At 53.4% G+C, this 20,688-nt stretch overlaps 2 protein-coding genes across 4 annotated transcripts; both read right to left on the bottom strand.

The window, feature by feature from the left end:
* Nucleotides 1-8,377: 8,377 nt before the first annotated feature.
* Nucleotides 8,378-13,292, bottom strand: TRIM65 (tripartite motif containing 65). Of its 3 annotated transcripts, none has more exons than XM_047706586.1 (6): nucleotides 12,239-13,292; nucleotides 10,874-10,969; nucleotides 10,389-10,622; nucleotides 10,137-10,302; nucleotides 9,962-10,027; nucleotides 8,378-9,465 (listed from the first exon to the last, which is right to left on the bottom strand). In XM_047706586.1, exons 1-6 carry the CDS (start codon nucleotides 12,644-12,646, stop codon nucleotides 8,891-8,893), a joined length of 1,545 nt encoding a protein of 514 aa, XP_047562542.1. In that variant the 5' UTR covers nucleotides 12,647-13,292; the 3' UTR covers nucleotides 8,378-8,890. The 3 variants fall into 3 exon arrangements, with proteins under 3 accessions (XP_047562542.1, XP_047562541.1, XP_047562544.1); XM_047706585.1 differs by having other exon boundaries at nucleotides 10,128-10,302; nucleotides 12,239-13,291; XM_047706588.1 differs by lacking the exon at nucleotides 10,874-10,969 and having other exon boundaries at nucleotides 10,128-10,302; nucleotides 12,239-13,291.
* A 1,129-nt stretch (nucleotides 13,293-14,421) lies between these two features.
* On the bottom strand, nucleotides 14,422-20,683 carry MRPL38 (mitochondrial ribosomal protein L38). The gene is made up of 9 exons (XM_047706589.1): nucleotides 20,525-20,683; nucleotides 20,222-20,401; nucleotides 17,533-17,667; nucleotides 17,248-17,456; nucleotides 16,663-16,735; nucleotides 16,487-16,532; nucleotides 15,349-15,507; nucleotides 14,977-15,113; nucleotides 14,422-14,779 (listed from the first exon to the last, which is right to left on the bottom strand). The coding sequence occupies exons 1-9, from the start codon at nucleotides 20,589-20,591 to the stop codon at nucleotides 14,643-14,645; spliced, it is 1,143 nt and encodes a 380-aa protein (XP_047562545.1). The 5' UTR covers nucleotides 20,592-20,683; the 3' UTR covers nucleotides 14,422-14,642.
* Nucleotides 20,684-20,688: the final 5 nt, after the last annotated feature.

Below are 20,688 nucleotides of genomic sequence, written 5' to 3'. Positions count from 1 at the left end.
GCTGAGGAGTAGCAGAGGGAACCCGCCTGGGTGTGCCCAGTTTGGCAGGAAGACGGTAATGAGTTCCATACGTTGGTTTCCACAGGGATCACCACTTGCTCATGATTGTCGCTTGTTTGCCAAGCCCCAGGATCAGTTGGGAGGCTCAGGCATAGCGCCACCAAGCTCCAAAGCTTGCTGCCCAGGCTCACGGAGACCACAGACCCGCCTGGCTCTGGAGGGGTGAGGGGTGCCAGTTGGGCTGGGGCGTGTACATGGACAAGTGCCAGCCGGCCTCCGGCTTCCCAGCCCAGAGTCTGCCCAGGAAGATCTGCGTCCCTAGGAAAGTATAGAGCTGTGATTTGTCAAGACAGTGGTTTTTTTTTTTTTTTTCTTTTCTTTCAAGATTTTATTTACATTTTTTTTTTAAGATTTTATTTTATTTTGTCAGAGAGAGAGGGAGAGAGAGCGAGCACAGGCAGACAGAATGGCAGGCAGAGGCAGAGGGAGAAGCAGGCTCCCCGCCAAGCAAGAGCCCGACGTGGGACTCGATCCCAGGACGCCGGGATCATGACCTGAGCCGAAGGCAGCGGCTCAACCCACTGAGCCACCCAGGCGTCCCTCAAGATTTTATTTAAAATCTTAGGGGCGCCTGGGTGGCTCAGTGGGTTAAGCCGCTGCCTTCGGCTCAGGTCATGATCTCAGGGTCCTGGGATCGAGTCCCGCGTTGGGCTCTCTGCTCAGCAGGGAGCCTGCTTCCCTTCCTCTCTCTCTGTCTGCCTCTCTGCCTACTTGTGATCTCTGTCTGTCAAATAAATAAATAAAATCTTTAAAAAAAAATAAATAAAATCTTATATAAAAACCGAAGGCGGAGGTTTTAACCTACTAAGCCACCCAGGTGCCCCTCCATCATCGTAGCTTTAAGGTTGCCCAACATATTCATTCTCTTTTTGGAATGAATGGGCTCTTAAGGGGAGAAGGTAATGCATTTTTGAGGTCTGTAGGAGCATGCTCACGCCTGCGTCTCACTCTGTCTTTGCAAGAACTAGGTCTTGAAGGATGAGAAATGGAATTCCGACAGGTTACGTATCTTGCCAGAGGTCACACAACTCATCCTGAGGAGACAGAATGTAAACCCAGAAAGTAGAACCTGAAAATAATCCTAAACCTCATGTATGAACTTGTCTACAGGGCTGCAGTATTGCTTGAAAGGGAAAGAAAAAGGTCAGACTGAAGCAAAAACAAGCGTGGCTTTTTTTTTTTTTTTAAAGATTTTTATTTATTTATTTGACAGAAATCACAAGTAGGCAGAGAGGCAGGCAGAGAGAGAGGAGGAAGCAGGCTCCCTGCTGAGCAGAAAGCCCGATGTGGGGCTTGAACCCAGGACCTGGGATCATGACCTGAGCCGAAGGCAGCGGCTTAACCCACTGAGCCACCCAGGCGCCCCAAGCGTGGCTTTTTTTTTGGAAACGGGAGAAATGAGTCGGCCGCTGCAAGCCTCGCTCGCGTCTGTGAAATTGACACGGGACCCAGGCCATGTCCCAAGGTAACACTGAATGGTTCTGATGTACTTTTCTTTTTACGTTTATTTATTTATTTTCAGTAATCTCTACACCCAATGTGGGGATCAAATTCATGACCCCAAGATTAAGAGTTGCAAGCTCTTCAAACTGAGCCAGCCAGGCACCCCATTTGGATTTGTATCTGTTTCAAAATAATAGAATTTAAAAAGTAATTAAAGTCTTTAAAATTTAAATTCAATTAATTAACATATAGCGAGTGTATTATTAGTTTCGGAGGTAGAGTGCAGTGATTCATCAGCTGTATGTAACACCCAGTGCGCATTACATCATGGGTTAGTGCCCATCACCCGTCACCCCATCCCCCCAGCAGCAACCCTCACTTTGATTCTTATGATTAAGAGTCTCTTGTGTTTTGTCTCCTTCTCTGATTTCTTCTTGCTCTGTTTCCCTCCTTTCCCCTATGTTTTTTTTTAAATGTTTTATTTTATTTTATTTTTTTTAAAGATTTTATTTATTTATTTGACAGAGAGAGATCACAAGTAGACAGAGAGGCAGGCAGAGAGAGAGAGAGGGAAGCAGGCTCCCTGCCGAGCAGAGAGCCCGATGCGGGACTCGATCCCAGGACCCTGAGATCATGACCTGAGCCGAAGGCAGCGGCTTAACCCACTGAGCCACCCAGGCGCCCCCCTTCCCCTATGTTTTGTTCTTAAATTCCACATGAGTGAAATCATATTGTTTTTCTGATTGAATTATTTCGCTTAGCATAATACCCTCTAGTTCCATCCACGTCATTGGAAGTGGCAAGATTTTTCATTTTTTTGGTGGTTGAGGAATATTTCATTTTACCTATATACCCCATCTTCATTAGCCATTCACCTGTTGATGGACACCTGGACTCTCTCCCTCGTTCGGCTATTGTGGACATTCCTGCTATAAACATTCGGGTGCACGTGCCCCTTTGGATCACTATGTTTGTATCTTTAGAGTAAATACCCAGTAGTGCAATTGCTGGGTTGTAGGGTAGCTCTATTTTCAACTTTTTGAGGAGCCTCCATGCTGTTTTCCAGAGTGGCTGCACCAGCTTGCATTTCTACCAACAGCGAAAAAGTGTCCTCGCCAACATCTGTCGTTTCCTGACTTGTTAATACTTTACTACTTTTGGCCATTCTGACTGGCGTGAGGTGGGATCTCATTGTGATTTGATTTGTATTTCCCTGATGCCAAGCGACGTTGAGTATTTTTTCACGTGTCTGTTGGCCATTTGTATGTCTTCTTTGGAGAATTATCTGTTCATGTCTTCTACCCGTTTCTTGATTGCATTATCTGTTCTTTGGGTGTCAAGTTTGATAAGTTCTTTATAGATTTCCGATACTAGCCCTTTATCTAATAAGACGTTTGCAAATATCTTCTCCCATTCTGTCAGCTGTCTTTTGGTTTTGTTGACTGTTTCCTTTATTGTGCAAAAACTTTTTTTTTTTTTAAGATTTTATTTATTTATTTGACAGACAGGGATCACAAGTAGGCAGAGAGGCAGGCAGAGAGAGACGGAAGGAAGCAGGCTCTCTGATGAGGGGCTCGATCCCAGGACCCTGGGATCATGACCTGAGCCGAGGCAGAGGCTTAACCCACTGAGCCACCCAGGCGTCCCTGTGCAAAAGCTTTTTATCTTTTTTTTTTTAATTTGATAGACAGAGATCACAAGTAGTCAGAGAGGCAGGCAGGAGGGAGAGGAGGAAGCAGGTTCCCCGCTAAGCGGAGAGCCCGATATGGGGCTTGATCCCAGGACGCTGGGATCATGACCTGAGCCGAAGGCAGAGGCTCTAACCCACTGAGCCACCCAGGCGCCCCAACTTTTTATCTTTTTTTAAAAAAGATTTTATTTATTTATTTGACAGAGACACAGAGAGAGAGGGAACACAAGCAGAGGGAGTAGGAGAGAGAGAAGCAGGCTTCCCACTGAGCAGAGAGCCCAATGCTTGGCTGGATCCCCGGATCCTGGGATCATGACCTGAGCCAAAGGCAGACGCTTAATGACTGAGCCACCCAGGCACCCCAAAAGCTTTTTTTTTTAAAGATTTTATTTATTTATTTGACAGACAGAGATCACAAGTGGTCAGAGAGGCAGGCAGAGAGAGAGAGGGAAGCAGTCTCCCCACCGAGCAGAAAGCCCGATGTGGGGCTCAATCCTAGGACCCTGAGATCATGGCCTGAGCCAAAGTCAGAGGCTTAACCCACTGAGCCACGCAGGTGCCCCCGCCCCAAAAGCTTTTTATCTTGAAGTCCCAATGGTTTATTTTGTCTTTTTCCATTGGACGTTCTTTCCTGCTTTGTTGAAGATTAATTAGTTGACCATAGAGTTGAGGGTCCATTTCTGGATTCTCTATTCTGTTCCCCTGATCTATATGTCTGCTTTTGGGCGAGTACCAGGCTGCCTTGATGATTACAGCTTTGTCATAGAACTTGAAGTCTGAAATTGTGATGCCATTAGGTTTGGTTTTCTTTTTCTACATTCCTGTGGCTATTCAGTGTCTTTTCTGGTTTCATGTAAATTTCAGGATTATTTGTTCCAGCTCTGTGAAAAATGTTGGTGGTATTTTGATAGTAATGTGTAGATTGCTCTGGGAAGCATAAACATTTTAACAATATTTGTTCTTCCAACCCATGAGCATGGAACTTTTCCATTTCTTCGTGTCTTCCTCAATTTCTTTCATGAGTGCTCGATAACTTTCAGAGTACATATCCTTTCCCTCTTTGGTTATTCCTAGGTATCTTACGGTTTTTGGTGCAATTGTAAATGGGATCGACTCCTTAATTTCTTTCTTCTGTCTCATGGTTAGTAAATAGAAATATAACTGATTTCTGTGCCTTGACTTTATCTCCTGCCATGTTGCTGAATTCCTGTATGAGTTCTAGCAATTTTGGGGTGGAGTCTTTTGGGTTTTTCACATAGAGTATCATGTCATCTGTGAAGAGAGTTTGACTTCTTTGCTGATTTGGGTGTCTTTTATTTCTTTTTGTTAACTGATTGCTAAGGCTAGGTCTTTTAGTACAATGTTGGACAACAGTGGTGAGAGCGGACACCCCTGCCCTGTTCCTGCCCTTAGGAGAAAAGCTCTGTTTTTTCCCATTGATTATTTTGCTGTGGGCTTTTGTATATGGCTTTTATGATATTGAGGTATGTTCTCTCTATCCCTACACTGTGAAGAGTTTTAATCAAGAAAGTATCCAGTACTTTGTCAGATGTTTTTCTTTTCCTGCATCTCTTGAGAGGATCATATAGTTCTTGTCCTTTCATTTATTAACGTAGTGTATCACAATGATTGATTTGTGGATGTTGATCCACCCTTGCAGCCCAGGAATAAATCCCTCTTGGTTGTGGTGAATACTCTTTTTAACATACTGTTGGATCCTACTGGCTAGTTTCTTGGTGAGAATTTTTGCATCCGTGTTCATCAAGAATATTGGTTTGTAATTCTTTCTGGTGGGGTTTGGATTGAGGTCTGGTTTTGTCTGGTTCTGGGATCAAGATAATGCTGTCCTCATAGAGTCTGGAAGTTTTCCTTCCATTTCTTTTTTTTTTTTTTTTTTTTTTTGGATCAACTTCAGAAGAATAGGTGTTACTTCTTTAAATGTTGGGTAGAATTCCCCTGGGAAGCTGATTGTCTCTTGTTTGTTGGGAGATTTTGATAACTGCTTCCGTTTCCTGGCTGGTTATGGGTCTGTTCAGGTTTTCTATTTCTTCCTGTTTCAGTTTGGGTAGCTCAGTTTCTAGGAATGCACCCATTTCTTCCAGATTGCCTAATTGCTGGCCTAGAGTTGCTCATAACATGTTCTTATAATTGTATTTCTTCAGTGTTGGTTGTGATCTCTCCTCTTTCATTCATGATTTTATTTATTTGGGTCTTTTTTCTTTTTGATAGGTCTGGCCAGGGGGTCATCGATCTTATTATTTTTTTCCAAGAACCAACTCCTAGTTTCATCGATTTGTTCTACTGTCCTTTTGGTTTCTTTTTCATTGATTTCTGCTCTAATCTTTATTCTCTTCTCCTGCTAGGGTTAGGCTTTATTTGCTGTTCTTTCTCCAAAAAGTAAACAATTTTATGAGCCTTGTAACAAAAGCTGGCAGTTCTGTGTCCCAGCTGCTCCAGATGCTTGCTCCCATGACTGCCAGCTTCAACATCTTACCTATTACTTTTAGCATTTAGCACCTCATCTGCAAAGCATGTGCTCGTAAGCCTTGAAAATCCTGGTGGATGTTCATGCTCAAGTTTCTGGAAACTTCAGTTCTTTATCACTTCTCTTCTGTGTTGAACTCCGTTGCTTGGGTCCCAAGTCTTCCTTCCCCTTCATTGACTTTACTTCTTTACTTTGGAAAAGCACATCTTCTGGGGCCTTCCTGAGAATGGATGTGAAAGTGCCTGCAAAGGTCTTTGTTCAAGCTCTGACACTGTTTGGCTGGGTATGGAATTCTAGAATGGAAATCCTTTGTCCTTGGAAGCCTGGCTCCATAGTCTTCTAGCTTCCTGTCCCATGTTACTCGAAGCCACATCTCCTACAGTCGCCATGCTATTCCCTCCCATTCCTTCCTGCCTGGGGAACAGCAACCTCCAACCCAACTCCCTCAACTCCCCTGGCACCTGAGGCATCTTTTAAAATCTCTCCTGTCCCCTTGCCCTGCCTGGGTGTGCCTATGTGCCCATCCTCCTGATTCGGCCTCACAGAAGCCCAGATACTAGACGGGTGGGGCAGAGATTTTGGAAACACCCACAGGCTAATCAAATCCCCCTCACAAATGTTACACCCCAAAATCCATGCTCTTTTTTCCCCTCCCAATGTGTTTTTCCTGGAGAGGAAACAGACTTCTGGCAGAACTGGGTGAATTGAGGGCATTTCATTTGAAGCAGCTTTCCAATAATTTGCAAATGCCTGCCCCATGCCTACTTGAAAAGCACAGTCTACAAAAAGGCTAGCAGCATCTCATCTCATAAATAAGGTCAACAGTCACAATAAGGAACATTCCTACAGAACAATATGGAAAGGACTGACGGCCTGATAAAATGTACTATCATAGAATGAAGACCCCAAACCCTTCCCACCACAGAAGCAGAGGGGGCTCTCTTCTTTTCTCTCCCCCTTTCAGGGTGTGGGAGCAGCTTGTCACACATGCGTGCTGGGACTTTGGGCTGGGGGGGGTGGGTTGGGGGTGGTGATGGTCAGAATCTGTACATGGCAAGAGCCAGCAATGCCGGCCACTGGGCCAGCCCAATCCTGCTTCCCTCGCTGCTGGGTCTCTCAGCAACTGTTGGCCCAGCTGGGCAGCAAGGTGACTGTCTGCTGTCACTTGGTCAGGATGTGCACTGCGAGAGCCCCCCCCCCCCACCCCATGTCCAGGGAGTCCCCAACTGCGGAGTCCTCCTCAAAGCTTGTTGGCTGGGCTGTAATGACCCGAGGCCTGGCCCCGCCCTTGAACAGAGCCACAGGCTGGGGAGGCACCTGCAGGATGCGGCGTGCGGCTGGGGGCCACAGCTGGGGCCACGGGATTGCATGTGTTATCCTTTAAAAAAATTCTTGCATCGGGGCGCCTGGGTGGCTCAGTGGGTTAAGCCGCTGCCTTTGGCTCAGGTCATGATCCCAGGTCCTGGGTTCGAGCCCCACATCGGGCTTTCTGCTCAGCAGGGAGCCTGCTTCCTCCTCTCTCTCTGCCTGCCTCTCTGCCTACTTGTGATTTCTCTCTGTCAAATAAATAAATAAAATCTTAAAAAAAAAATTCTTGCAAAATAATTATTCATGAGCATGTAAAAATGCACCAACAGTTGTAAAGCCAACATCCTTGTAACCACCACCCAGATCAAGAAGTGAAGTGTTCTGAGTAACAGAATTACAGCTGCTCTAGGTCCCAGCGCCCACTTCCAGAAACACTAACAAACGTATGTCCAGGTAACATCAGGAAAGCATCATCTGAGCAGGAAAAACAAAAACAAGGGAGCCAGCGCTGGCCCAGCGCTATACACAACACTGTACTTAGTCCCCACACCCTGGGTGATGGGGACAGGGGCTGAGGCTGTGCCCAGCTAAGATGGCTGATCGGAGCGGGGGCAGGGAGGGCCTGCCTGCCTCAAGGTTGCTTCATTTTGACCACGTGTATACAAAACAGAATCTTCAGGTGCTCATCATTATTATTATTTTTGAAGATTTTGTTTATTTAAGGGGGGAGGGGTAGAGGGAGAGAGCGAAAGGGTCTTAAGCAGACCCTGACATAACGACCTGAGCAGAAACCAGAAACCATGCCCCTTATGTTTCTGTTGAGTAACTCCAATGAACTCAGCCTACCTACGTAGCCACAGATAGGGGCAAAGCCTCCTGCTCAGAAATATGCTTCGTGGTGGAATTTTTACAGCCCCAAATAAAACAATGCCAACGTGTCTGATATGGGGTCCCCTGAGCAATCCAAAAGTAGAGTGTCCTTACGAGAGCTTTCATAGGCAGAAAGGGCACACAGCAGAGAGTATCCTTGGCTTGCCCAAGTTTGCCTTTCTGCCACCTTGCTTTACAAAAGACCTCCAATGGCACCTGTCCGCACTAACCAAAAGAAATCCGGAACCGTGCTAATGCAGGTCTTTTAGGAAAGCCAAGCGGCAGAACTTGAACTTTTGGAGGGCGGAGGGTACCTATATTAGGGAAATAAATTCTGATGGTCATTAGAAAGACTGTTTATATGGTTATATCATTCAGGGGAAAATATTAATACCGTGAAAAATGGGTATGCTAAATTAAAAAATGCAAAAAACACAAGTGTTTTTTTTTAAATGCAATCACAAGGATGTACAAAAGCAACGAAGATCTACCAAAATGTTAAGGAGAAAAAAAAGAGGAAGGAAGTAAAACATCACTTTTCTCTAGGTTTTCTGCAGGAATTGTCCATGCTTTGTGGCCCGCCCCCAACCTCCCGCCCACCGTCCCACTCCTTTGATCTACGTCACTTTCACAGGAGGCCAGCGGGCCGCGGAGTGTGTGTGCGCACCACACTGTGCGGGGAGGCCTGACTGCGCGCGCTCGGCTGCAGGACCAGGAGCCCACGGGCGCTGTGCCAGCCTCAGAATGCCGCGGCAGCGTGGAGAAGTGGGCTCTGCTTGGGCAGGGTCCTCCTGTTTTAGTCCCTTTCTTGTCCCCGTGTCCTTCAGTGATGCTGGAGAGTGAACTCCGGTTGGGGGCTCCCTCCCAACCTCTCTTCCCAAGTGGCCCAGCCTAGTTCTGAGTTGATCTTCTGGCCCAAAGCTGGTCCCATTATCGCTGTGGCCTCAGGTCCCCAAGCTAGGGTCTGGGCAGCTTTTGGGCACAAAGGTATGGTGGCACCTGTTCCTGGCCCAGAGCTCCATCCTGTTCCTTCCTCAGCTGGGCTCCGAGGCCTCTTCCTGGAGCTCCGAAGGGAGCCTGGCCTCGGGCCGATGGCACAGGGTCAAAGTCCTACCCTCCAGGAGCCAGAAGACAGGGTAGAGGGGCTGGGTGAAGATGGCATGGAAGGTATGCAGGCGCTGGGTCCTGGGCTCCAGGCTGTAGAAGGTGAGGCAGCCAGAAACCAGGTCCAAGTCCATGCCCAGGAGCCGCCCCGACACCTTTGGGAGGAGCTGGGCCTCCCCGTTGTGCCAGGCCTGCGCCCTGTCCTCCTGAACACAGAGCCCCCAGGAGCTTGGCCCGCGCCCGATGTTGTCCGTGTGGGGCCCCCGCTTGCGCCGCGTCAGGTCTGGGTAGGCGACGCCCAGAGTCACCGAGTGGTTAGATGTGTGCACCTCCCAGTAGTGTCGCCCGTTCTGGAAGCTCTGGGTGCACCGCACCTGCCAGAGCTCGAAGCTGCTTGGCCCAGCTGGGTCCCGGGGCTTGTGACGGTGCTTTACCTGCTGGTCCTGCCGAGATACGTAGAGGTGGCGATTGGCGGTGTCCGGGTCGAAGGTCAGATTGCAGTAATCTGCCAGGGACAGACGGACGGGGGGCGGGGGGGAGGTGAGCAGGCAGGTGCCTGTGTGCCCTCACTGTTCTGTCCCCAGAGGCAGGGATGGCAACTGGAGCTCTGCCAGGGCAAAGCCACACGGCTGTCAGGCGTGCAGCCAGGGGCGATGTCCCCACAGCAGGCAGCCACCTCATTTCAAAGATGAAAAAAAAATGAGCCTCCCCAAGATAACCTAACTTGGTAACTAGTGCGAGAATCATAACCAAGCCCAGGTTTGCGGGGCCAGAATCTGCTTACATGCTCTGTTGGGTCCACGTGTAAGAGGCTGTCCTCCTAGGACAGGTGCACAGAGGGGGAAGGGCATGGGGCAGACATCCTGGGCAGGGCAGTCATGGCATGTGCCCCCCCACCCAGGTATACACGCACCCTCCCAGACATGCACACACATACGCACAGTGTACACATGAACGCACAATGCACACACGTCTATGCACACATATGCCGGCCTCCTTACTCTGCCAGAGTTTCCTCCTCAGTGGACAAACTGGGCTTGGGACTGGTGCCAGGGGACATGGGCCCTCTAGGAGGCAAAGAAGTGTTAGGGCAGCAATGGCGGGGAAGTCCTGGTGGGCAGAGTTCTGACCCGCCCCCCAGCCCACCCACTGTGGGGTCAGCCTTACCCATGGGGCCTGAATCAGCAGTCTCGGCAGATGCCCTGGGGTGGTCCCCCTCCTCCAGGAGGAGGCCACACAGCTGGCTCAGTGACTCCTTCAGGCCGGCCAGCTGCTGATCTTCGTCCCACTTCAGAGGAGTCAGAGGCCCAAGAGGCGCTGGGGGGGCCAGGAGCTGTGATTCCTGAGCCCCAGGGACAGTTGCAGTGAGCCTGTGTGCTGGGGGCAGGGACGCTGGTCTCCCCATCCTGCTGCCCTGAGGCCTGCTACCTGAAGGAAGGTGCGGTCATCCAGCTGCTGCAGGAGGTCCCGGACCCTGCGGTCGTAACGAACCAAGGCCTCCCGGTGGCCCCGCAGTCGCTGTTCTGCATCCTGGGCCTGTGCTAGTGCCTGGGTCTCGGCCACCTTGATGTCCTTCAGTGCCAAGGCCCGTCGCATCTCCAGGGCCTGCAGCAGGCGGCTGAACTTGCCCGAGATCACGGAGGCCAGGGTGCAGGCCGAGGTCTGTGTGGGCGAAAGAGTGGTGGCCTAGGGCGGCCCAGGCCAAGGCTGCCCTCTGGGCTGAGGGGTGGGGATGTGGGGAGCCAGGGCTCCTGGAACCTTTCCCCCGACCCTGCTCAGTCTCTCCCTCCCTGCTGCCCAGAGGCGTTTTCAAGGCAGCTCACACCTACGACCCAGTGTCCTGGGAGTGCCTGGGGGCTGCCCACAGGACACAGCCTGAGCACGCAGTGGGGTAGAGCAGGTGGGCCCGGTACCTGGATCTGGCTGCTTTGCTGCTGTAGCTCCTCCAGCTGCCTCTCCACCTGGGTCACCTGCTGCTGGCTGACCTCCAGCGTGGCTCTCAGCTGGGCCTGGGTGCCCACCAGGGAACAAGTGACAAGAGGGGACCATGGATAGCTGTGAAGTCCTCCCCTCAATCAACAAACAGGAGGCGATGTGGGGCATCCCCTCCTCGTGCCACCCCAGGCAAGGCTGACCAGTGGACTGGCCCTGGTCTGAGACAGGCGTGAACGGGGTCAGAGTCCCCGGGAGACCCAGACAGAGCCCATTCCCAACCCGGAGCGGGGAGGTACACAGGCAGAGCAGAGGCCTTGGGTTTTAAACCTGGCCTCCAGTTCTCTTGCAGGCTGAGCAACCTGGAGAGAGCACCCATGGTCTCTGGGCTGTAAACACCCCGCACTACCCCCGTCAGTAAATGGTGGGAGCCACACTTCCGGCTTCCGCAGCCTTGCAGGGAAGGGGTGACAGGTCCAAGCACTGAAGCTATTTGACTAGCGGGCAGTGTGGTACACGTACAGGGTGGGTTCTTCCAGATGCCCAGCCAGACCTCAGTCCCAGCTCTGGGCATGGGGGAGAAGAGTTCACCCCTCTTTGTGACTCCTCTGGTACCCTGGAGGGTCAGAATGTTGTGCTTTTATGGGAGCAGGACAAAGCAGCATTCCCAGCCCCTGGTCAAGAGTCTTTTGCTTCTGGTTTTCCAGGCCACAGTTTCTTTATGAGTCAAGGGCCATCAAGATCCCCACTTCACAGATGACAAAACAGGACAGAGAGTTGATAAACTGGCCGAAGCTGTCAGATCTTGCCAGACCCATTGTCTCTGTCCAGGCCCATGGCCTCCCCCACTGTACAATGTGCCACAGGCAGGAAGCGGGGAGGGACACTCTTCTAGTTCCACCTGACTGTCCCCCAGGGATGAGCGTCTGTCCTCTCACACCTTGGGTGTGCACATGCCCCTTCAGCCTGCACGTGCCATTTGCTTGTACCATCTGCCACTCCCTCCCTCCCTGTTGCTGTCACCTGCTGACCTGCGCTACCCACTTGCATGCCCAGAGCCTCAGGGGTAACATCTCACCATCATTCTCTGTGACTTCTGAAGCCACAGGGGCGCCCTCCAACACGCCAACCTACTCGCCTGCAGAGCCCTTTCCTTCACTCCATTTCAGCCCCTCCGTGCTGGGGTCGCAACCCTGGGCCTGTCACCATCTCCGAGATCTCTATTCCAAGCACCTGTTTTCCCCTTTTATTCGGGAACACACACAAACATCCCAAAGCCTCCTCCTGCTGAAGCTGCCCGCCCCAGCCCGGGCGCCGAGAGGCAGGGCAGGGGACCCCGGTGTCACCTCGCGCTCCCGACGCTCGTCGTCCAGCAGCGCCCGCTCGTGGAGGAGACACTCGTTCACGGTGCACGCGCTGCATATGCAGCGAGCCTCGGTGCGGCAGAAGAGGTCGAGCGGCCGCCCGTGCCGGGGGCAGCGCGCGCCCAAGGCGGAGCCAGAGGCGGGGGCCGAGTCCGGGCCGGGCCCCGCGCGCATCGCCTCGAGCACGGCGCTGAGCGCCACATTGCGGCGCAGCTCGGCGCCGTCGGGGAAGGGCTTCCGGCACTCGGGGCACGCCTTGTCGCAGCCGCGTCCCCAGTCCCCGATGCAGGCCCCGCAGAAGTTGTGGCCGCAGGACAGCGTCACCGGCTCCACGTAGAGCCCCAGGCAGATGGAGCAGGTCAGCACGTCCTCCAGCCGCGGCGCGGCCATGGCTGAGGCCTCAGCGCAGCTCCGCAGGCCCGGCCGGTGCTTCCGAAAGCGGGCGGGGCGGCGAGGGGCGGGCCCAGCGGGGCGGGCCCAGCGGGGCGCGGCGCGGGGCGCGGGTTCCCCCGAGAGCCGGCGGGAGGAGCGAGGGCGCGTCTAGCTGGAGCCGAGCGGCTGTCGCCTCCCCTACCAGCGACCTGGGCCCTCGCGGCTCCCACTTTCTTCCGTTCGTCCGGGCTCCGAGCCACCCTTGCTGCCTCACGCCGCCCCAGGGTGGGAGTTGGGGTCCGCCTGTCGGTGGTCCCACCCTGGGAGCTCCACCCTTTCCCCCAGACCCTCTAAGCAGCTCCTGTGTAGGGGAGCGGCCCCCGCCTCCAGGTACCAGAAACTTTGGGAACCCCGTTGGGCTTCGGAGCCTCTTCTTGGCTGCAGTCCCCCACGCAACCCCTCTGGGCCCCCCATCCGGAAACCTGGACAACAGCAGCTACTTCCTGGCAGTTTTGGCGACGAAAGGAGACTGCACGAGGTCGCCCGGTCCGTGAGAGCGCTGGGCACCGGGCTGAGCTCCTTGGCGGCCTCTCCTGCCAGGAAGTGCTCCGCGGCCCTTTTCCTTGTGCTGTTTCAGCATCTGCCAGATTGGGGTGTCTCCTTTCTCTAAGCTACGCCAAACTTTGGTGCTTTTAAACAGTGAGGTGGAAATTTCTGGTCACCAACAGAGACCAGTCGAGTGTTTTTTTCACAGCCCCCACAGTTCAACTGCTCTTGGAATCCACTTTCCCTGTGGGCCCCCTGCTGGGGAGTTCGGGGGGGGGGGGGGGGCGCGGCTCACTTTTATTTATTTATTTATTTAAAGATTTTATTTATTTACTTGACAGACAGAGATCAGAAGTAGGCAGAGAGGCAGGCAGAGAGAGAGAGGAGGAAGCAGGCTCCGCGCTGAGCAGAGAGCCCCATGTGGGGCTCGATCCCGGAACCCTGGGATCATGACCTGAGCGCAAGGCAGAGGCTTTAACCCACTGAGCCACCCAGGCGCCCCTCTTTTTTTAATTTAAAGATTTGAAGGAAAGAGAGAGCAGAGAGTGAGCACATAAGGGGTGGGGGTGTATCAGAAGGAGAGGGAGCCCAATGCAGGGCTTGATTCCAGGACCCCAGGATTACGACCTGAGCCACCCAGACGCCCCTGGAACCTCACTTTTTATAGAGGATTAGCAGAGGAGAGGGATTCTGGGTCTAACCCACCTGCCCTGGGGCAGTGTGCTGGGCCACAGGGAGTTGACAGAGGATTAATTCTTGTTTTTCTAACCTGGCCTAATTTTGAGGCAGGGTTCCCTCTCGCTGCAATGCAGCACTCCATCTTCTGTGTTGTAATACGGGGAAGGTAGGTCTCCTCTTGACTGGGTACTTAGAGAGAGGAGAAAAAACACACTAACCACACAGAAGGGTACGGGGGCTTCTGGGTGTGCTCAGAGGTCTCACACCTGCTGCTCAGAGCACCCCAGCCTGTCGCTGGGAGCCTGCCACCAACCATGCTGTGAATATCCAGCAAGGAACCAATGCTCAGGGCTGGCAAAGCTCTTTCAAGAGCTCTGTGGGAGCAGCCAAGCCCCACTGCCTTTCCTCTGGACCCGTCTCCAGCCCCCTGATCTCGGGGCCCAACACCCTTCAGAGGCAGAGTTGAGGGGCTCACCTCCTGAGGCGGAAGGCGGTTCTCTTTCCATCCATGGAGGATTACAGAGCCATCGTGGGGTTGGAGCGCTCCCAGAACACAGATCCAGACTAGCTACAGCAAAAATCATCTTTATTCACATGTCCCACCCCTGCCACCACTCCGGGAGAGCTCTTTTCATTCCCAAACCCTGGCCCTGCTGGGAGGGCCACAAAGGGGCTGCCTCAGGCAGGGCCTAGAAGCCCACAGCCCCGCGCAGTGGAGCTGTCTTTCTTGTCCCTGCTGGTGGATCCCGAGGCCCGGTCTGCTTTCTGAGGTGGGTGGCACTCTGGCCACTTAGTAGATGCCATAGGTGGGTTCGTGACTGTCCCTGTACCGGTCCAGGTAGCGCAGGGGCTGCCGGTGGGGGAAGCGCTTCTGCTTGGGGTGGTAAGGGGGTGGCCGCACGAACTCAAACACAGGCTCCCGCATGTCTGTAGGAAGAGGGGGTATGGGTGTGGACTGACACTGGACTGAGCCCCTTTCCCTCGTCTGTTAGCCTGCGACTGCCCAGCCCACCCACCCAAGGAGTGGCGTGCCTGCCAGTGGCACTTCTCCCTGGCAGGTCAGGAGAGGCCTGTGAGCTCAGGCCAGCTGCCCCTGCCCCACCCCCAGCCCACTCTGGCCTTACCCAAAAGCTGGTGGAAGATGTGGGTGACCGAATCATCCCAGCGGCACTGGAAAAAGGCCAGGCCAGCTGGTGTCATGGCTTCCTGGTGCTTCTTGTAGAAATCAAAAGTATGGAAGGTCCGCTGGGCAAGCTGGTAGCTATAAGAAGATGGGGAGCATTTAAGAGCAGGGAATGGGGCCTCAGAGCCCCACACTCCTCCTGCAGCCCCACAGGGAATCCTGAGAAGCCCCTTAGGATCTGCCTAGCACAACTACCCTGCTGCCCACCTCAAGCCCAAGTTAGAAGACAGAACCGAGCAGGACAGACCACTCCTCGGGAAGGTAGCCCGAGAGGGGATAGAATGTGTTTGCGGGGTAGGAAGGGGGAGATTACCAGGGTGAGGGCCGGGTGTCCCCAGAGAAGTCAATTGGCTTATCCTGCTTGAAGAGCAGGAAGGCGAAGCGGTGGAAGCCGGAGCCGCGGGCAGGGAAGGGGGGCAGGTATGGACAAGTCTCCTGTCCTTCAGCCACGCTGTTGCCTGGGATATTGGTTCTGGAGGGAGGAAAAGTATCCATGAATTATCAAGGAAGGTGGCAGCGGGAGATTTCCATCCGCGTATTCCCTAGAGACTGATGCCACTTCCTGGGAGGACAAACCCTAAATGATCTTCGTCTGACAGTCTAGTAGGAGCCCCAGCTCTGGGACCCCCTGGATAGATTCCAAACTTGTGAAGGGAACAGGAGGGGCTCAGAGGCTGGGGATAGGTGTCCTCCAGATGGTCAGGGAAAGAGTGGGGTCTAGCAGACCGTTCACTAGGCCGCAGCGAGCCAGTGGGGCCGGCTGGAGAGCCACACCGGCTCTGGGCTGCATCTCTGTTTCCTGAAGGCTCTGGGGTTTGTCAGGGAGCATCTGCCCATCACGACACCATGATGGCCACTGACCTGCCCCACACAGAACTCCCCAGAGTCCCTCTGCTCAGACTGGTAACTGCAGTTGACTAAAAATGATAGAAACCAGCCTCCCGGTCACAGGCCCCAATCACCCAGAAGTCCCAAAGCTGGGGTCAGCTGCCTGACCTCCACCACCCTGGCACCAGAGCCAAAGGCCACTGAGAAAACAGAAGAAGCCCAGCTTGGGCGGCCACAGCTGCCAGAGGCCTCTCGCCGTACTTCTCCCATCTGATTGTCACAGAGCCCCTCAGGGTGGCTAAGGCTTGGGGTGGCATCGCCCTAGATTTCCAGATGAGGAAATGAGTTCAGGGAGACAAGAGGCCTGTGAGAACAGCCAAGGCCTACTGCCTGCTTTTTCTTCCGGACCTGTCTTCAGCCAGTGGATTACAGGGCTCCTGATAGCATCCGGAAGCAGCAGTGCAGGCCGCCACCCAGGGGGTGGCGGGGATGGGGTGGAGGTTTAAACCAAAATCCCACCGCCAATCCCTGGTGGAGCCAAGACTGACACTCAGGTGCAGCTCTTTCCAGCACACCAGCGCCTCCTCACACGTCTCTGACCCTTCCCCTGCCCAGGTACTCACACCAGCCAGTGGACGTATTCGGCATCTGGCTCCAGCAGGTGTCCGTCTGCACACAAAGAGACCCCACTCACTGCCAGGCCCTGCTGCCCTTGGCCCTGGCCCCGCCCCTAGCTCCCCAGAGCCCTGGCTCCTGGGAGGTGAGGGAGGCAGCGGCCTGGTGAGCCCCAGACACCTACCCAAGTTAGTAAGCAGCAGTGTCCACATGGAGCCCTTGTCTGCCTCAAAGGTCACCTCCGGGGCCTGGGCAGCCTGATGGGGAGAAAACAGGGACGGTGTCACCCCCACCAGGGACAGACAAGCTGCTGTAAACCGACCTTCTGGAGGGCAGGAATCTGAGGGAGCTTTGGAGAAGGGAGAGCCCACCCTGATTCAAATGCCCCTGACGGTCCTTTGAGGGGGCAGGTCAGCAAAGAGAAGCGCATAGAAGGAACCCGCACAGTTGCCTGGCCAGCGCTCCCTCTGAACCACAAGGTGGCCCGCACATCAATGCGCAGGGGTTAGTGGCAGGAGCATGCCAAGATGGTGCTTCTTTTCATCTTATATTCTTTCCTTCGTAATCAGCGTGGTGCTCTTTACCAGGAAACCAAAAGGGGGAGACGGAGAACAGAACCCCAAACTGGCCTACATAGGTACCATGCTTATGCTCTTAACCACCATAAAAACCACCTCTGTAAATACTTTCAAAAAGAAGCTGTCTGTGGTCCTGTGGTGAGACATGTCTGTACACACAGTGTGGGAAAGGGGGACGAGAGAGCAGTTACCTCCGTGGGTGTAACCTCATTGCCGAGGTACACAGGCATCAAGTCGTCCTCACCCACCGCATAGGCCACATGCAGGGGGACTCGGGGCACAAAGGTGGCACCGTGGAACAGGTCTCGATAGAGGCCATAGTACTCAGCCAGACGCTGCTTGTGGTAGGGGCCACAGGTCTTCTCCCACTCGGCCCGTACAGCGTCCAGCGGGATGCGTGCTGTAAGCAATGATGCTGGTTAGGATGCCCGGTGCGGGCAGAGACATGGTGGGGCCCCTCCCCTGGGAGGGCTAACCTGTGTGGAGGCGGGCGGCTCGCTCCTCCTCTGAGTTCGCTCGCAGCTCTCGGAGGACCCGTTTCCGCTCCAGCAGCTGTTGGGTCCGGCAGATCTTGGGTGGGGGCAGCCCAATGTCAATCTTGTCTTTGGGATCTGGGGAGGGAAGATATGTTGGAGAAAGTGGGATCAAGTCTCAGTGAAGCTGGCAGTCCTACCTAGTCCTCTCACTGGCCCAAGTTTTGCTGGTAAAGCTACCCTTTATTCACAAGACTAAATCATACTGTGCAGTCGGCTTCACAGACCCGAGCAGGGTCCACCTGCTAAGCCAACTGGATTAGACTTGAGACTGCATTTTCTGATCCCTAAACCAGGTCACACTGTCTAGGTCATGGGTTACGCAGGTGGATGATCATCTCAATTATGGTGGGGATGACCTTTAAGCCTGTTCACACCTGGCCACGGACATCCACCTGAGTCCCTGGCTGAATTAGCTGAAGGTACAAAGACTCAAAAGAAGCAGGGACGCCTGGGTGGCTCAAGCCTCTGCCTTCGACTCAGGTCATGGTCTCAGGGTCCTGGGATCGAGCCCTGCATCGGGCTCTCTGCTCAGCAGGGAGCCTGCTTCCCCCTCTCTCTCGGCCTGCCTCTCTGCCTACTTATGATTTCTCTGTCAAATAAAGAAATAAAATCTTAAAAAAAAAAAAAAAGACTTAAAGAAGCATTTCTCGGGGCGCCTGGGTTAGGCCGCTGCCTTCGGCTCAGGTTATGATCTCAGGGTCCTGGGTTCGAGCCCTGCGTCGGGCTTTCTGCTCGACGGGGAGCCTGCTTCCTCCTCTCTCTCTGCCTGCCTCTCTGCTTACTTGTGATTTCTCTCTGTCAAATAAATAAATAAAATCTTTAAAAAAAAAAAAAAAAAAGAAGCATTTCTCATACTTTAACGGACTCACCATACAAGTCACCTGGGAAATTTGTTAAAATTCAGATTCTGAATCAATGGGTCACTGTAGGGCCTGATTTTGCATTCCTAACAAGCTCCTAGGTAAAGTCTGTGCTGCTAGTCTCAGAACACACGTTGAGTAACAAGGCCCAAGATGGCTTTCGATCCAATACTTTTTCTGTTTATGTTAGACAGCAACAATAAGATGCACTGAACCCTGATTAAAGATGGATTTGTCTAAAAAAATCCAATGGACTGCAGCTTTCTTTCTTTCTTTTTTTTTTTAAGGTTTTATTTATTTACAAAAAGAGAGAGCGAGAGAGGGAACACAAGCAGGGGGAGTGGGAGAGGGAGGAGCAGGCTTCCTCCAAGCAGGGAGCCCCATGCGGGGCTTGATCCCAGGAGTCCGGGATTGTGACCTGAGCCAAAGGCAGACATTTAATGACTAAGCCACCCAGGCACCCCGACTGCGACCTTTAATATAACAAATTTGGATAGTTATTTTATTTTACACTGAGGAAACTGAAGCTCAGGCAAGTCACTCTGAGATACGGAAAATGAAGGACTCCACAAAAATATGCTTTTTGCTCCTTTTCCTGCTTTTTCTTTCTTTCTTTTTTTAAAGTAGACTCTATGCAACATGGGGCTTGAACTCACAACCCCGAAATCAAGAGGTACGTTTTCTACCAACTGAGCCAGCCACACACCCCTACTTTATGGATGTCTCTTGTAAGGAACGAGGAATTAATGATGTCTTTAGAATAGCTAACATCTAAGGAAGGAATAGGTAAGAATGACCGCATGAAGCCACAGGACGCGTGTTCCAGACAACCAGCTCTACACATCTCAATGCCAAGATTCCCGGACTCCAAGGAATAACACCTGGGCCCTTATCTTCGTCCTAACTGGTTCCTGGATGCCTGAGAGGACACATGCAGCAGACCACCATCCTCAATAAAAACCCCCAGGCCCCAGGCAAAGAAGAGACTCCCTCCTTTCCTTTCTGAATCTCCCGAACACACTGTCTGTATGTGCACTCTTTCTATACCTTCCAGAAACTCTGCTTTCGCCTTCTGCTGCCTCGAGTTTGATTCTTATCAGTCGGGCATCAGGGATCCTTCTCTAGGTCCCTGGACCTGGCCTGCCAGCATCGACTCCTACAAAACTGATCTGGGTTTAAGTCAGGCTACGTGGATTCCATCCGTGTGTCCTCGAACGTCATAAAACTGCCTCCCTAAATGCCTTCCAAAGGGATGGACTCAGGAAGTAGGTTGCTCAAGGGCAGGATCCCGAGTCGTTTTGCCCAGAGCTTTCAATTTCATTCAGGAAAGAACCGCACACGGCCGTGGCCAGCGCTGTGCGGGCGCAAGGACCAAAGAGTGGTCACGTCAGGCAAGATCCCTGTCCTCAGGGATCCCAATATGGGGAGAGAGCCAGTGAAAAGAAAGTCAGGATAGAGTGTGGCCAGGACTACACACAGTATTTTAGGACCACAGAAGAACGTTCTAACACGGAATTTGGGGGCGGGGAAGAAATCTGGGAAGGATTTTAGGAGTATAATAAGGTGGAACTTCAACAGCGGGGTAAGGGGATCTTCCAAATAAAGGAACCAAAAGGTGTGACAAATCCTGCTGGGACTAAACCGCCCAAGGTGCGCACGTGGGCGCTGACAGACCCCCTCCGCCAGTGCTCGGGGAGGACGCCGGCGGCTCCCCAGCCCCGCGAGACGCGAGGCCGGCGCTCACAGCGCCTGCTCCGGTCGTCCCGCACCTGACTCCTCCCCGAAGTATTCCCGGTAGGTCCGCCACCAGTGCGGGTTCCTCGCCTCCTGCTCCGCCCGGCGCCGGTAGCGGTCAAAGCTGCGGTATTTCTCCAGCCGCTCCAGGTTGCTCACGTCGATGTCCTCGTTGGGCATCGGCCCTAGAGGGGCGCTCCGGCGGCTCAGGGCGGCTGCGGGCAGACAGCGGGACGGGAGGCTAGATGCGGACGCTGGCTCGAGCCCCGGGGCTCGGGGTACACGGGGACTTCCACGAGCCTCCCCACCTCAGACCCCCCCCACCTCAGACCCCTCACCCGAGGTGCTGAAGCCCCGCCACCTCTGACTTCCAAACAGCGCGGCTCGCCACCAGGGCGCCGCCATCTTCCCCCAAGATGGCCCGCCTCCGCGGCCGCCGCCTAGGACCCCGCAGAGGTGGCCGGAGCAGCGCCTGAGCACCCCGCCCGGCCCCGCCCCCGGG

Source organism: Lutra lutra, chromosome 16, assembly GCF_902655055.1.
Source record: "Lutra lutra chromosome 16, mLutLut1.2, whole genome shotgun sequence".
Classification (NCBI taxonomy): Eukaryota; Metazoa; Chordata; class Mammalia; order Carnivora; family Mustelidae; genus Lutra; species Lutra lutra.
This window is presented reverse-complemented; position numbering and strand designations above follow the sequence as displayed.

Coding starts and splice junctions, on each gene's coding strand:
- TRIM65 (XM_047706585.1), bottom strand. CDS start 12,646: ATGGCCGCGCCGCGGCTGGAGGACGTGCTGACCTGCTCCATCTGCCTG. Junction 10,970..12,238: donor ACGAGCGTCGGGAGCGCGAG/GTGACACCGGGG, acceptor GTGGGCACCCAG/GCCCAGCTGAGAGCCACGCT. Junction 10,303..10,388: donor ATGACCGCACCTTCCTTCAG/GTAGCAGGCCTC, acceptor CCTGGGGCTCAG/GAATCACAGCTCCTGGCCCC.
- MRPL38 (XM_047706589.1), bottom strand. CDS start 20,591: ATGGCGGCGCCCTGGTGGCGAGCCGCGCTGTTTGGAAGTCAGAGGTGG. Junction 16,533..16,662: donor ACTGCTGCTTACTAACTTGG/GTAGGTGTCTGG, acceptor CTTTGTGTGCAG/ACGGACACCTGCTGGAGCCA. Junction 15,114..15,348: donor GACACCCGGCCCTCACCCTG/GTAATCTCCCCC, acceptor ATCTTCTTATAG/CTACCAGCTTGCCCAGCGGA.